The 17,333-nt window shown below is 47.3% G+C and overlaps 1 protein-coding gene across 1 annotated transcript in view; it reads left to right on the plus strand.

The window, feature by feature from the left end:
- The first annotated feature begins 2,813 nt into the window (after nt 1-2,813).
- The window catches only part of SLC17A7 (solute carrier family 17 member 7), a 71,968-nt gene continuing 57,448 nt past the window's right edge, over nt 2,814-17,333 (plus strand). Inside the window, exon 1 of the mRNA XM_084808450.1 lies at nt 2,814-2,875. Coding sequence (XP_084664576.1) covers nt 2,814-2,875 — 62 coding nt within the window. The remainder of the gene's footprint in view (nt 2,876-17,333) is intronic.

Below are 17,333 nucleotides of genomic sequence, written 5' to 3' on the forward strand. Positions count from 1 at the left end.
ATTTATTTATTGAAATCAAAGTTCAAATCCTTGCTCAGCCACAGAAGCTTGCCTCATGCCAGACCAGTCACTCTCTCAGCCAAACCTCTCTCTCATGGGTTGTTGTTAAGATTAAAGGGGTAATTCCAACAAATGCCACGTTCAAGTGCTTGGTAAACATGTGATCAATCAATTAATACAATATGCCATATAGTAATTTCATCACAAATAAGATCACTACCTTTGCAGTAGCAACACAGAAAATCTGTAGCAATTTTTCAAAAGCTGTCTGCAGAGGATTGTAAAGGAGATCCGTTACAGACCTTTTGTAAATGTGTGTTACTGTTTGGTTTGCTTTCACTGGCGTTTTGTATTTTGCATTGTATTTTGTGTAGTATTGTATTTTGTAATGGCCTTTGGGCAGCAGACAAATAAATTCAATTCATTCATTCATTTCAAAATATGCCTGTCTTGACTGGTTGTTGACAGACAAAAAATATCACCCCAACTCCTGCTGAGGTCAGTGAAGATAAAAGGAGCCCCCAGAAACACACCCCTCTCTTGAGCAGGGTGGGAAAACTTGAGAGGCTTGTGGAATTCAAGGACCCCATATTGTGCTTTCTAGAGGGTGACCACAAAATGCCTAAATGTGGACCCCCAAACCAAGGCAGGTTCTGCAGTGGATTCTCTCTCTCTCTCTCTCTCTCTCTCTCTCTCAGAACCGATCCTGTGAGTTCATACCAAGCCCGAAAATTATGTCGGAATGGCTTAGCTGTGCAATTTCCCCCTCCCCAAGGACGGGTGAACAGGATCCTGGATTCCGTTTTCATGATCCCATCTCTGGAAAAGTCTTATGTATTCGCTCCTGCCCCATGAGTACCAACTATAATGTTACTTGGAAGAAGTCTTCCCACCCACCCCAACACTCACACTGTACGTACAAGAAAACCAACCCACCCACTCAGGTGGGTGAGCATTCCCATCCCATCAAGTTAGGAAATAACGCCGGGCTGCCTGAATAATCACGTTCCTGGGGATGCATGGGAAGCGGATCTCATTCCCTGGTCTCCGACAGGGCTGCTGCCGGTGTATAGGAGTAGCATCTCGGCGGGGAGCGGGAGAGAGAGAGAGAGAGAGAGATCCCCCTCACTGAACTCTTCCAGCACGAAAGCCTGAGGACTGGTGAACTTTTCCCTCGGCCAGCAACAGAGAATCTCTCTCTCTCTCCCCCCGTGTGTTTGTCTCTGACCTGCTGGGTATGCAGCTGCTTCGCTCCCGAAGCCCTTTCCTGCTTCCTCCTGTCTCTGCTTAGTTAAGTACTTCTGAAAGATTAATGACGGAGCTGTTTGCCTGCCCTCCTCTTGGGACACAGCCGGGACTTGTCGAGAACTGACTTAAGTCTCACGGTCTCTAGCACCCTCCCCCCTCCACACACACACTTTCTCGCTTCTCTTTCTTCAGAGAAAAGCAGAGCTTTATTTTATTTTTCAGCGGATATCTATCCATTCATCCTCAAACAGTTCCTTTCTTTTTCAAGTTCTAAATAAACATTGACAGTTTCTGTTCAATATATTTCCCTCCCTCCCTCCATCTCACTTTTTCTATTTGTTTTTATCTCCCCTTCCCTCCCCCTCTGTCTGCTCTTTCTTTCTTTCTCACCCTTCACTCTGGTCTTTCTTTCCTTCCTTCCCTCCTTCTTTTGCTCTCCCCTCTGGTCTCTCTATTTTCTTTCTTTCTTTCTTTCTTTCCTTTCTTTCTTGCCCTTCCCTCTCTCTCTCTCTCTCTCTCTCTCTCTCTCCATTTTCCAAAATCTCTCCCCACGCCCATTTCTAACCGCCCGGCTTTCTACCGATAAACCTCTCTCTCCACGCACTCTTTTATTCCTCCCATCCATCCATCCATCCATCCATCCCCCACACCTCCCTAATCTCTCTTCTATCCCCCACACGCACATCTCCCTCCCCCCCTCCCTCTCTCTCTCCCCCTCTCGCACACCCGCAGCTCCTTCCCTTAATCCCACGCCGGGCTGGCTGCGGCGGCGCTGGCTCCGGGTCACTCTCCGTGGTGCTGAATCGCAGTCTCGGGCGGCGCCCCGCTCTCCGGGACGCTCAAAGTTCTCTGACGCGGCCCTCGGACCCGGGCCGGATCCTTCCTCGCCCTCGTCCGCCGGCCCGAGGGCTGAACCCCGCGGCGGGCGGGCGGGCGGAGGCCGGGCCGGGCCGGGCCGGGCCGAGGAGATCGGCTGCTGCCTCCGCGGCGTCCCGCGAGGGGCGCGGGCAGGAGCGCCTGAAGCTGCCCCCATCCATGCCGCTTCAGCCCGTGTTGGCGGCGGATCGGGCACGGCGCCAGGCAGGCGGAGCCAGTGGCGAGGGTCGCCTCTTGCTCCAGAGGAGAGCTCCCGGGGCCTTTGGGAAGCGTGAGCGAGCGAGCGAGCGAGCGGCGAGAGGAGAATAGAGGAAAGCGAGAGGAGCAGGAGGAAGAGGAAGGAGAGAGAGGAAGGAGAGGAGAGGAGAGGAGAGGAGAGGAGGGGGGAGAAAAGGGACGGAGGAAGGGAAGGAAGAAGCAGGAGAAGAGAGAAGGAGGAAACAGGCGGGACCAGCGGAAGACAGGAGTGAAGAAGGAGGAAACCGAACAGAATCCAGGGGTCCGACGGCCTCTGCCCATCAGCCCTCAAGGCTCCCCCGCCCGCCCCAAGCAGCCTTCGCGATGTCTTGCTGGAGCCTTTAATCTTTCACCTCCGTGTCTCCAAAGGCGAGACTGGGACACAGCCCAGGGCGCCCCGCCGCCGCCCCGCCGCCGCCACTTCCATTCAGCATCAGAAGCCAGAAGGGGCCATGGAGTTCCGGAAAGAGGAGTTTCGGAAGTTGGCCGGGAGGACTTTGGGACAGATAAACAGGTAAGAGCTGGAGGGTGCGTGTGCGTGTGAACGAGGCGTTCCACCTCAGAACAAAGTTGCTGGCCGGGGCGGGGGGGGGGGAGGCGGGGGGGGGATGGGGGGAAAGCATAGACCGCCAGCAATACTCGGTGGGTTAGCATAAAATTCTCCAGATCCGAGGGGCGTCTGTGGCTCGTATTTGTAGTGAGAAATGTGCACTCCTGTCCGTGATCATGTTCTCAATCTCTCACGCACAGATACACGTCCTCCGATACTGCTACGCTGGGCTTGCACCCATACACACCCGCACACAAGTCATGGTGCACTCACAATGCTGCCCTCATAGCTGTCCTGGCTCAGCCGATCGCAATACCCTCTTGAGCTCACCCCATAACACGACTGGTCTCAGAAGTACAGTCCCGTGCAAACTGAGTGGTCCACGCAACCACGAGAGCTGGTGTGGTGGCATGGCGACTACAGCGTTGCCTTGAGGCCAGGGGTTGATTGGGGTCCAAAACCCACACTCAGCCAGGAGGCTCACGGGGTGATCTCAGGCCAGTTGCTACCTCTCGCCATAGCCTACTTCACAGGGTTATTGTGTGGGGATAAAGTGGGGGATGAGGAGTATAGCCAGCCCCCTCCCCCAGCTCTCTGGAGGAAGGGTGGGATGATAAAAATTTTGCATAAAACACACACAATCACACACGGACTGGTGTGCTCAGATGACACTGAGGGTCATACACATCAGCACAGCCACAATTTACAGATTCTCACAGACCTTTACGCAGTATAAGGCACATTTCCTAACACTTCTTTCCACACTCAAAATCGCAACAACTCTCTCCATCTCTCTCTCTCTCTCTCTCTCTCTCTCTCTCTTTTTTCTTTCTTTCTCACAGTTTTTATTCTGTATGTGCATCATCTCTGCCACAGCCTGGCTCACCCCTCCCTCTCTTCAATCCACCTTCCATCCGGTTTATTTTTAAATCTCTCTCCCTTGCTCTTTAGCCAGATGGAGTCTCTCTCTCTCTCTCTCTCTCTCTCTCTCTCTCTCTCGGCAGCAAACCTGGGCACTTGGGTTATTTTGTATCCCTGTGTTCTTTTTGTTTGCTTGAAACACATGTGCAAAACATTTTTGTGTGTGTGTGTGTGGAGGGGATTCTTTTGGCCTTACAAATTGCATTAAAAAAATCTCCCCTCTCTTTCTCTACTGAGTGGTACTTTTGGCTTTACCATGTCAGCACTAAAACTTATCAACCATTGCATGTTGGGTCATCGAAGAATGGCAAGGGGAAGAGGTGAATGCAATAAGAAGAGGGAAATATTTCTAATTTTAACCTTCATCCGCCTTCTTCCATACAATAATCCCCCCTCCCCAACACACAACATACAGACACATACATGCACACACACACATAATATCCTCATGTAGGTCTTTTGCCAGGCTGGATACTAGATTTTCTTTCACTTGATTAAATTGGATCTCCTCCATCAGCATGGGGAAAATAAAATGTTCCAGAGAAGAAGAGCCTTTGAATGGGCTTAAACAACAGTCGGTTAGGATGTGGTGGGCAGGAGCAACAGTGGTGATTATGAATTTATCAAACCCATATTATCTCCTTAAGCCAGCAAGTGGAGGGCCTGGGTTTGGGGAGGTTGCCACGTCCCAGAGTGAGAGTTTGAGCTGGTGGAAAGGAGAGTCAGTGAGGACTCCTACAAGGGGGAGGGGGAGGCTGTAAATAGGGCTTTGGGGACCATACCCTCAATGGCCTAATGCAGAACTAATAGGAATCAGTACATGCTCTAGATAGGCACAAGCAAAGAGGTCAAGTTCCCATCAAGGGAGGGGGTATGTATGGAGAACAATCAAGGCAGTAGAGGCTGGTGGCTCTGATGTCAATGAGGTGGTGAATCTGCTCCAGGTTTCAGTCAGAACCTGTCAGAGCTCTAAAGAAGCTATCCAAGGTGGGTTCAGCACCTTGGATAGCTCCTTTAGAGTTCTGACTGGTTCTAACTGAAACCTGGAGCAGATTCACCCCCCCACACACACACTGATATTGGAGCCACGAGCTTCCACTGAATGTAGGACTGAGTTATCCTCCCACTTTGGATAGGGTTTATCAATTTCCTATTCCACGCACACATTACGCACCCTGGATTCTGTCAAATCAAGGCTCAGAGAGGTCACACAATGTTCTGGTCGATGCAGAGAGAGGATGGTTGCTATTTTAAAAAAGCCAAGCAAAGAAAAATAAAATAACATCCCAGCCCACCTTGGGTGAGGGTTGGAGGCCATGGAGAAAGTCCTTTACATAACTGGCATGCGTTCCAGTTTGAAATATGCACCGTCATAGTAGAAGGTCATAAAATATTCACCAGAGTTATAAGTGGATATACTGACATCCCCCTCTCTCCCATTCTCTCTCTCTCTCTCTCTCTCTCTATATATATATATATATATATATATATATATATATATAAACCCACACTGGGTATATATATTTTCTGTGACTCTTAATGTGTTTGGCTGAGATGGATAGCTACGCAGACAGTAGAACAACCCACCCACCTCCAATATGGACACTTGGGGATGACGGAAAGATGTGTAAGGCATGCCTCTAAGGAGGTTTGAGGATTAGGGAGATCCTAACTGAGTGAAATATGTATATATAATCAGGCGCATGCTATGCATCTGCAGTCACCCTATGCGAGTGTAGAATCTAATCCCATGTGCAGAATTCAGCGTGCTGACAATTCCAGTCTTTCATTATAAAAGACAGAGAGAGAGAAGAAGAAGAAGAAACCAAGTTTTTGGACTGCAGAGATGAGCTTGAAAAAATGTGTGCTGAAAATCTCAGATGTCAGAAAAGGACTGACTGAGATTTCCAGAGGGGAGGACTTCAGCAGAAAGGCACATCTACTAGCAGAAGCCGACTGAAATTATGCAAAACATATGCAAATGTCCTTGCTTAGCATAATTTATTTGGCTTGCAGAATCTGGATTTTCTTCATGCGGAATTTGGGTTGCCTCCTGTGGATGTTTTTAAGTGCTGGGTACATACATCCCTGCACAGAATCCATTTATACATAGTTGTTTACAGGCTGATCTATATGCGACCGTATAGCCAAATACGTGTTTCAGAATGGGCCCAGGGTCACCGCCTGTTGTGTCTCGCTGACAGGAGGTATGTCATTATGAGTCAGCAACACTGGGAACAGCTGTTATTGCCACCCACAGCTTCATCGGATGGTTTAAAGCCCTCCGATGAGATTGACTGGCATAGGGTTGAGAAAAAACTTCTCATCGTAAGAGAACTTTTCATCAGTGGAAGATGGTGATTCTGATGCTAGTGGGGCAGTGAATCTGCTCTGGGTTTCAGTCAGAACTCTAAAGGAACTCCATTAGAATTCTGACTGGTTCTGACTGAAACCCGGAGCGGATTCACCGCCCCACTGACATCGGAATCACCAGCCTCCATTGCTTTCCATTCAAATTTGGGGAGATGTGGGGGAAATTAAAGGGGGTCTGAGGTGGAGCCCCACTGGTGGCCATCATCAATTTTCAGAGGTGGAGTTAAAAGTCACAGTGGGTGCAAAACTCTTCACTGCCATTAAATCTAATCCACCACCACCATTGAATCCTCAGGACTAGTTACTTAGTGACCTAAAGTTACCTTGTTGGGAGCTTCTGGGGGGAAACGGTGGCCCCACTGGTGGTCATCATCTGTTCCCAGTGGCCCCTGTGAGACTGAGGCTCTGTCATCATGGAGTGCCACTCGGGGGGCTTTGTTGGGGAGAGATGGCAATTGCCAGTAACCACCATGAGAAGTTTGGCAATGGCAGCTTGTTTTGCCCTCATTCCCCTGCAATCCCCCAAACAGCTCCCCTAAGAATGGGGTTGAAGAATGAGGGAGGGGGTACAGTTTGGGCCAGACCTAGCTTTGGTAGAAGGGTTAGGAGATGACCTGCAGCCTGATCCTATGAATCCCACTGATCCCACTGGTGGGAGGCAGTGCAGTGTAGTGGTCAGAGCGCTGGAGTGGGACTCTGGAGATCTGGGTTCTAGTCCCTGCTTGGCTATGAGGTTCACTGGGTGAGCTTTGGGCCAGTCACTGACTCTCAGCCTAGCCTGCCTCACAGGGTTGTTGTGAAGATGAAACAAAGAGGAGGCAAATCATGTAAGCTGCTTTAGGTTCCATAGAGAAAAAAAGTTGGGATATAAATGTAGCAATAAAAAAGAATAAGTAATAAAATGATCACTCAGAGGTCAGACCCACTGCATTCAATAGGGCTTGCTCCCAAGTCTGCAGAGGGATCTGCAACCGTAGTTGTTCAATGAAGCTATAATTTAAGAATGTAAGAAAAGCAGTGCTGGATCAGACCAAAGGCCTCTCTCGCTCAGCATCCTGTTTCCCACAGATGCCCACTGGGAAGCCCGCAAACAGGACACGTGGGCAAAGCACCCCCCTGCTGTTATTCTTGTTCCCCTGGGAGTGGGATTTAGAGGCATAGAACCTTGGATCTTGGAGATGGTACACAGCCATCAGGACTAGTAGCCACTGATAGCCTTATGCTCTGTAAATATGACTTTATGGAATTCATTGCCACAGAACACTCTTCCCCAACCTGGGGCCATCCAGAAGTGTGGAGCTACAAATCCCATCAGTCTTGTATTCCAACACCTCTGGAGGACACCAGGTTGGGGAAGGACATCATGGAATGTTGTCATGGTTATTGGCATAGAGGCCATTGTAAAAATGATTTGTGGATCAGAGACGCCACTTAGATCAGATGTTCTTGGACTGCAGCTCCCATCAGCCCTAGTCAGCATAGCCAGTGGTGATGGATGTTGGGAGTTTTAGTCCAGCAACATCTGGAAGGCCCAGACGTTCCCCATCCCTGACTTAAATGAATGAATGATAGAATTATACTATTTTATTTATTTATTTATTTATTTATTTTTATTAAATTTCTTAATTGCCCATCTGGCTGGTCACCCAGCCACTCTGGGCAATGTACAACAGTACAATTTAAAACAGTAAAATTATACATTAAAACATTATTTAAAAATACCCTAACCCACCCCAAATGCCTGCCTAACCAAGTTTTCAGTGCGTGGCGGAAGCTCATTAAAGAGGGGGCATGGCTGAGTTCCCTAGGGAGGGAGTTCCACAGAGTGGGGGCCACCACAGAGCAGGCCCTCTCCCTCATCCTCACCAGTCTAGCTGTCCTGGCTGATGGGCAACCTGGAAAAGCTCTCCTAAGAGCCCACAGGCATTGAAATTTCTGGCGGCCTTCAAGAAAACGCCTGGCTAACATTTTGGCTGGATTAGTTTGGGTGGGTTTGATCCATGTGGCAGGAGGAGTAATTGGATCAGAGGTGGTCAGCTGGCGGCCCATGGGCCAGATCTTCCAATCCCCCAAAGCAACTTTATTTGGCCTCTTGGTGGACCTTACCAAATTATAATGAAGGTGTGGAAAGGTGAACTATTTTGCTCCATTTTTGCTTGTCAAGGAAATGCAAAATGAGACAGTGCGTTGGATCCGAACTCAGTCATAGTTAGAGTAGGCCCACTGAATTCATTTGCCCTTAAATTAGTCATGCCTAACTTAAGCCCTATTCATTTCAATGTATGTATTTATTTATTACTTTTACATCCTGCCTTTCCACTAAAATGAGTGCTCAAGGCAGGTCAGTTCATGCTTACGGTGGTTACCCTTAGGTGTGACTAAGTCTGAATCCAACCCTCTTTCTGTATTTCATATTTTATTGCCATCTCATGGCCATTTCGCCATCTGCCTCCCGTAGGGATCTTTCCACGTACCCACTCATTCCTCAGGATTCCCCCTCTAGTCAATGACCTTATATCATAACCAGGCACAGGTTCTTCACATTTATTCAGCCCTGAAGGACCTTCTTCTTGCCCCGGAGTGCAAGAAAGGTCAGCACCATTGGGTGCTTGCCGAGGCCCACATCTCAGTGGGGGTACTGGCCTTACTCTGCTTCCTTGCTGCCTCCACGCCTGCTTTCTCCAGGCATGTAAGCAGAGACAAGAGCAAAGGGAAGAAATGACACAGTCTTCACTTGCCTTGCGCTCTCCTGGGCAGTGAGGTGGATTGGGCCCAGAGGGAGAGGACAAGCAGTTGGGCCGCAGTGACAGTGGCATGGAGGGGGGCCCACTCGGGAAGGGGGGGCATTGAAGGCTTCTTGCCCCTCCCCTCCCCTCTGAATCAGACACGGTAAGCCTGCCTGCTCATGAAGCTTGTAGGTTGGCCATGTGCGCTACTTTGCAGAGGACAGTCCAGCCCAGGACTGTCCTAGTTTAAAGATTTTTTTAAAAAAACCTAAGAAGGAAATGCTGGGCCGCGACATTGCTCATCAGCAGTGCCTGGGCAGCAGACTGAACAGGCAGGCACTCACAGGTCAGCTGGTCAGCTGGTCATCTCCTCTGTGGTGAGATGTAGTGTTTTTCTATTTAAACTATAATAGCTATTTCTAAATTTGCATCGATACATAGAAATTAGCAGATGCAAATTTTATGCAAATTGGTGTCCTCTTTCCCCTTTTTGGAGATGCATTTCCTCTTTTGGGGCAATTCATAAGTGGCCACCTAGGAGGCCTGCCTTTGGAGGCTGGGTGATAGGTGCAGAGCCTTCTCTCTGGTACCACTCCAGCTGTGCAACACCCTCTTCAGAAATATTCATTCACTGCTCTCTTTCCCTCTCTCTCTTGGCATTTAGCTGGCAAATAAAAACATGCTGGGGCTTTTGATGAAAGGTGCCCTCTCTCTTGCTGTCAAACGGCTTCTTTTTCCAGTGGCGCTTTTGTGGGATTTCATTTATTGTCATTTGCTTTGGTAAGCTGCCCTGAGGATCCATTCTGGCAGAAAGGCTGGGCATATTATTTTAAGTAAAAAAATAAATAAAGCAAATGAATGAATGAATGAATAAATAACTTACAGGGGTGGGGAACCTTTTTGAGCCTGAGGGCCAAATGCCATTTTGGAGAAGTTCTTGGGGGCTGTGTTCCAGTGCTGAGTGGAGCCAAAGGCAAAAGGTGTGTGGAACCCCCCCCCCCAAATCAAGATATTTTAGCTTAAGCCTCTTACTGTCAGTAATTAAGCCTTAGGAGAGGCATTTCAGCTTTTTAGAATGGGGACAAACCTGCACAAAAGCCAGAGAACTACCAAATGATTGGTGGTCGGGGGAAAGGGGTGGGGCCTGTAGAAGGGGGCATGGCCATCTGGACTGGGACTCCAGGGGGCTGGATTGGAACCCCAGGAGGCCCAAATTTGGCCCCTGGGCCTCAGGTTCCCCATCCCTGTCCTAGGTGATGTCAGCTTCACTAGACAGCCAGAGTGCCCAGGAAGGAGGCCAATGGTTCCAGTCCTCAGACTCATGTCTGGAGCATCAAGCAGCCCCCAAGAACAGAGATGCCGGCCAGCTCTGTAGACAGAGGCTCTCTTTAAAAGATCCAAGGGAGCATCAATTGAGACTTTTGCTGTTGCCTGGGAGCCAAGAGGGTTTAGACAGGAACCCCTGCTATTGGCACGGGATGATCCACCAGTCTTTTCTGGCTCCATTATAATTCAACAGGTAAATCTAAATTACATACAGAGATGGCAGTTTTATGTTTGCCCTGTCATGCTTTCCCCCAAAGAATCCTGGGAATCGTAGTCTGGCGGTGAGAATTCTCTGTTGGAGACCAATTCCCTACTCCCTGCCCCCTCACGGCTTCCCATGGTTCTCTGAGGAAGAGGGAATGGCTATTAAATGGCTTTAAGCCAGCAGTATAGAGAATGGATAAGCTCAACCGGGGGCAATTATTGGTGGCTTCCCAAAACTATCTGCTTGTAGACCAACATATCTGGAGGGCATCAGGCTGAGGAAATCTGGACATGAATAACTAAAGTCCCATTGATTCCAATGGGTCTACTCTCAGTATGACTGGGTTGGGATCCAGCCACTGGAGGGTGGTGGCTCCAATTTTGGTGGGGCTGTGCATCCATGCTGGGTATCAGGCAGAACCGGCAGAACTCTAAAGGAGCTATCTAAGGTGCTGAAATCCCCCCCAAATGGGTTCAGCACCCTGGATCGCTCCTTTAAAGTTCTGGCTGGTTGTGACTGAAACCCAGAATGGATTCACAGCCCCACTGAAATCATAGCCACCAGCCTCCATTGGATCCAGCCCCTTGTTAATGGGGCCTACGCACGATCACGTGCAGCTCACAAGCATCATTATTTGCACGGGGGATGGATACCTACCCCTACACCATGTGACTCCTATTACTGGCCCAGATGTGTATGACCTGAGCCTGAACACAGTGCCTTTGTTTATGGCAGTCTGCTCTAATACTGCTGGAATAAGCACATGCTGGGTACAAAGAACAGGGGAGTAGGTGAAATGGCTCATAGGGTGGCCATGCATCCTCTTTTTTAGTCCTCTATTTGAAGGGTTGCTAGAGGACTGTCCTCTAGTGGGACACTGGGTTAGTCAGCAGTAGAGGCTGGTGACTCTGATGCCAGTGGGACGGTGAATCCACCAGGTTTCAGTCACAACCAGTCAGAACCTTGGATAGCTCCTTTAGAGTTCTGACTGGTGCTGACTAAAACCCAGAGCGAATTCACAGCCCACTGTGTGTGACCCAGCAAAGCAATGCCCCTGTTCAGGACACCCCCGTGGCACCATTAGGGTGGGACTTTGAGGCAAGGTCCTGGGCCCTGCTTAGGAGAATGTGGAGGAGAGCCCCCAAACGCAGCACAGCTGCATCCTGCATTTTGAAGGAAGCTAAGTAATGCATATTAGCACCTAAAGAGGCGGTGGGGGGGGAGCATTAAAGAGGGTGGGGCCCGTAAGACCATTAAGTCTGGAGTCTAAAATTATCTCATTGCACTTCTGGTATGCCTTCATCCTCAGCCAGGATGCCTTCATTCCTGTCCAAGCAAACTATTAACGAAAGCTAACAAGGCATTGAGAGAAATCTCGCGTGTGAAATGCATGTCCCTAGATAGTCGTTACTGCAGCACAGTCTTTGGAAGCCTGGCTAAGGGTTGAGGGAGCGGGAGAGAGAGAGAGCTGGATTCAAAAACCTGAAGATTGTTCACAATTTTAACACTTATTCTCTACCAGCCTTGTTCCTTAATATATGTTGGAGGAGGAGGGGAAGAGAAACTCTTTCATTAACAGAGTGCATATTTTTTTGTCATCAGTTGGAACGCTGAAGTGAGGCAGAATGTGGTGTTTCATTTTTCTTCCATTCCTCTCTGTATCTCGGCACCTGGTAGACAAGGATGCCCTCCACACAATCTCCCACTCACAACCTGTTTGTCTGTATAAATTGAGCTCACACTCCTTTGTCTCCATCACCCGTAATATCGCTTTCCATTTTTTCCACCCATTTGTTCACTGGCCACTGTGGTGTAATGATGAGAATGTTGGGTTGTGACTGGGAAAGACCGGAGCTCAAATCCGCACTCAGCAGGACCAGCCCTACCATCAGGCAGAGGGCGGCAGTTTGTCATGAAAGGGCAGCAAATGATTAGTCATGTAATGTAATACTATTGCATTTCTGTTTGTATTGCCAGAGAGGGGGAGAGACGCTTGTGGGCTTTTTTGCCTCTTGTGCCAAAATAATTTGGCTGGCCTTGGATACTGGCATCTTGACTCAGGGCAGGAGATGCCATATCCCTACAACACAGCCATGAAGCTCACTGGGTGACCTTGGGTTAGTTGCGCTCTCTAAGCTAAGCCTACTTCACAGGGTTGTTGTGAAGCTCAAAATAGGAGGGGCAGAAAGAACCACATATGCTACCCTGAGGTCCTTGGAGGAAGGGCAAGATATAAAAGAAATTAAAAATAATAAATCCTCCTTCAGGGTTGTATCCAATGCTCTTCTAACATAAATCCCATTCATTTCAATGGGTCTACCCTAAGTAGGACTACCATTGGATACAACCCTCAGTCTTTTCCAGGTCACCTCCCCGAATAATAGTTTTCCTATAAAGCAGAAATGGAAACCCATTGGTTTCCCATTGCGGTTGGGAGGCAAGCTATGGTGAGCAATAGCCATAGTTTCCCTCGTTCGATGTCACAGCAAACTATGGTTACTGCGAACAAGGAAGAGACAGAAGCATGTTAAGGAGAGGAGGGAGAACCTGAACACAGAGCATGTTCCTGACAGCCTGACCTAGGTTTGGCAGTAACATCTGAAATGAGTCTCTGTTTCTCCTCCAACCACCCACCAATCTGATTCTTCCACACCTATCCATTTTGTTTATTGCTGCGCCTTCATCGGCACGCACCAAGGTTCACACATGGATGTATAGCACTAGATGACTGCAACATCTAGTGATGGCTTGAGCATGGGAATAGCCCAACACGGGTCTAACAGCATCAGTAGAACTTCCATATCACCTCTCACACAATGGAGTCAGTTCACAAATTCAATCAAGTGATGTTCTTTCAGGTATAAACCTGGCCCTAATCTCTAGCCATCCATCTTCATGAACACACCATCCATGCTCTGTCTCCCTATGCCAGCCATACACAACTATCCACCCAACCAGTGTTATAGATCTCTTTCTCTTCCACCAATCTACCCATCATCTCCTTTGCATTTCCATTCTTGCCATCTAGCTTTTACTTCCTTGTTAATTTTTATTTCCACACTTCCCATTTCTGAAATTCTGAGTCAGCTACAATATATGTTCTCGTTCTCTCTCTCTCTCTCATTAGACAGAAAAATATAAAGGCCCCATTCTAGAGAAAGTGAATCATTTGTTGGCCCAGTTCAAAGGTAATGATTTCAGTCTAATAAACCATGGTTAACTGGGCCACGAATGAGCCACATTCTCCCTTCTCAACCCTCCCCTCCTTCCCCTCATGCAGCCAGCTTCAGAACTGATATCCTCACTTGTTAAACTACAGTTTCCTGTGACATCTAAACCAGGAAATTGTGGTTTAATGACCCACAACAAACCAAGAGATGAAATTAGGATCTAATCCTATAGTTGATTTCAGCAGCACTTTGGTATGTGTGTCTCTGGATTGGAGCCAAGGTGTTAAAAAAGAAAGAAAGAACTTCCATCCCATCCTTTTTCTCATTCACCAGCATCCACTCCTGTTCAAGTGCCTTTCATCCAGGAGCGAACTTGCTCTGGATCTAGACCAGACCTTTTCCCAACCTCATTCCTCCCATTTTAGCACTCCACCCATCCCCCACCAGTCAACACTGTTCCCAGTTCCCTTCAAAACACCAGGGTAGTGTCAACCCTTCTCTTACATAAATCAATTATTCCAACCCCCGCCCCGCCTCACAAAAAAAAATGTAGTTTTGTGAAGATGCTGAGAAGTCTTCAGTCATCCATCTATCCACCCATATTACCCCCTCTTCTCTCCTTCCTCTTCTTCGATCGCAGTTTTGGCTCTGTCACAGTTCAGCTGAGCTTTGAAGTGGATTTCAGTCATCGACCAAATTTATTTCAGCACCTTCAACAGCTGAAACAAAAGGTCTGAGGTGGTGGTTGTCACTCATTCACCAGCAGCCAAGATATATTCTCTCTGTCTCTCTCACCGGCCGGTGGTTGTAACATTTTGTGCACGGTTGCAGAGAATAAGACAGCTGGCCCCAGAGCTAATCCTCCGCCTAGCATCCGGCAAAAAATCTTTTCATAGATGTTGTTTCGCTTTCCCGCCCCCAATACCCTAACCCTTATGTAATATGACTGTCTCTGTGTGTGTGTCTCTGTGTGAATGAGCGACGGATGGTGTGTTCAGTGGACAGGAGTTTAGTTTACACCTGAAACATTTAACCAAAGTTCCATAGGAAAAAATATGTGGAAGAAACCTCATCCTCTCAGGTTCTCATCCAGAATAAAATTTACTATGTAGGGAAGTGCTGTGCATTCTCAGAGGGATGGGCCCACACAATTAAACCTGGGCAGATGGACCTATCATTGTTACGTGGTTTAAGTTAAGTGAGACCTGTTCTCAGGGCTTTATACTGCAATAATCACTTCTCAGGGAATTAAAAAAATGAGGAATGCCATCTCCATCCTTGTTTAATAACAGAATTAAAAGGCCTGCCTATGTGGTACTTCAGGCTGCAATCCTAAATGTACTCAGGAGTAAGTGCTTAAGAATTTATTGGACTTACTTCTGAGTAGACATTAGGGTGGCCACATGCAAAAGAGGATAGGGCTCCTGCACCTTTAACAGTATGAAAATCTACACCTGATGAAATGTCCTCTTCTATACAACTATTAAAAGTGCAGGAATGGGGTCCTCTTTGGCTTCTGAGCCCCCTTGTAGAAATGCTTAGGATTGCTCTGCTAAACCTGGTTTTTGTGTGTGATGATGCAACTGTCATGGCTGCTAACCAAGGGATCCTGGGAAGCACTGTTCTATTAAGGGGCTAAGGATCAAAGAATGCCCAGCACCCAAAAGTACAACCATCATAATTTTTTAGGGAAAGAAGTCATACCTGCTAAAACTAGTTTTAAAACAGTTACATTTGTTGAAAGATATAACCTTGATACAGTTTTTCTCTATTATGTGTTTAATAAGTACATTTATATACTTACTTCTTCCATCAGAGAACTCAAGGTGGAGTACATGGGGTCCCCAGATGGTCTAACCATACCTAGACCCGCTTAGCTTCAGCAATATGGCTACATCAGGTACCCTCAGACCACACCCTGGAACCACATGTCGCTTCTGTCTGATGTTATTTTAGACTGCATGCACGCACACACACTATTACCTATAGCACTGACCACCACAACAGAAGAACATTAAATATTAACAGACAGATATTCTTATAATCGTGGCATCAATACCTCTTGCCTACAGATTAAAATTTCATTTCATTACATTTATTATGTATATATACGTACTATATTATACCACCCAATATTGAAAGGTCTCAGGGCAGTTTGTAAATATTAAAAACCTTAGAATTCAATATTGTACCTAACAAAAACCATTTACATACAAACATATAAACAGACAACACACACACACACCTAAACAATAGAAACAATTAACGAAGAAATCCTAGGACCTGATTAAAAACCTTATCTTATTTGTTTGTTTATTTATTTATTTGACTTGTACCCTGCCTTTCTACCAAAAATGGCATATGCTACCAAACATCTGAGAGTACAGGAAGCTCTAAACCAAGTTCCAAAAAGATAATGTTGTTGCCAGGTGGGCCTTGCTGGAGAGATAGTTCCATGATTGGAGGGCCACCACTGAGAAGGCCTTCCCCCTTGTTACCACCTTCTGAGCCTCCCTTGGGGGAGGCACCTGACAGAGGGCCTTAGATGATAAGTGTAATATATGGTAGGTTCATGCCTCTCCAGTCTTTACAAGAGTTATAACTAAATATTTCATACTCAGAAAATACCTCTAAAATATTAGGGATCAACTAAGATTGCAAGCCCCCTTCATGGATCACTGCCTTGTTGTGGCGAAGGGGCTTGCATAACTCAGTGAAGCCATAAGCTATGCCATGCAGGGCCACCCAAGACAGACAGGTCATGGCAGAGAGTTCTGACAAAATGTGGTCCACTGGAGAAGGAAATGGCAACCCACTCCAGTATTCTTGCCAAGAAAACCCCATGGAACGTATCACAAGGCTAAAAGATATGACACCGGAAGATGAGCCCCTCAGGTCGGAAGGTGTCCAATATGCTACTGGGGAAGAGCAGAGGGTATTTCCAAGTAGCGCCAGAAAGAGTGAAGCAACTGGGCCAAACCCAAAAGGACACTCAGCTGTGGATGTGTCTGGCGGTGAAAAGAAAATCCGATGCTGTAAAGAACAATATTGTTTAGGAACCTGGAATGTCACATCAATGAATCAAGGTAAGCTGGAGGTGGTCAAACATGAGATGGCAAGATTGAACATCGACATCTTGGGAATCAGCGAACTAAAATGGACAGGCATGGGCGAATTTAATTCAGGTGACCATCATATCTACTATTGTGGGCAAGAATCCCTTAGAAGAAATGGAGTAGCACTCATAGTCAACAAAAGGGTGGGAAACGCAGTACTGGGGTACAATCTTAAAAATGATAGAATGATCTCAGTACGAATCCAAGGCAAACCATTCAACATCACAGTAATTCAAGTCTATGCCCCAACCACTGAGGCCGAAGAAGCTGAGGTTGATCGGTTCTATGAAGACCTACAACACCTTCTAGAACGAACACCAAAAGAAGATGTCCTCTTCATCATAGGGGATTGGAATGCTAAAGTAGGAAGTCAAGAAATCACTGGGATAACAGGCAGGCATGGCCTTGGTGTACAAAATGAAGCAGGACAAAAGCTAATAGAGTTTTGCCAAGAGAACAAGCTGATCATAGCAAACACTCTTTTCCAACAGCACAAGAGGCGACTCTACACATGGACGTCACCAGATGGTCAATATCGAAATCAGATTGATTATGTCCTTTGCAGCCAAAGGTGGAGAAGCTCCA

This window comes from Heloderma suspectum, chromosome 6 (assembly GCF_057233095.1).
Source record: "Heloderma suspectum isolate Gila_16-S chromosome 6, 16-S_ref, whole genome shotgun sequence".
Lineage (NCBI taxonomy): Eukaryota > Metazoa > Chordata > Lepidosauria > Squamata > Helodermatidae > Heloderma > Heloderma suspectum.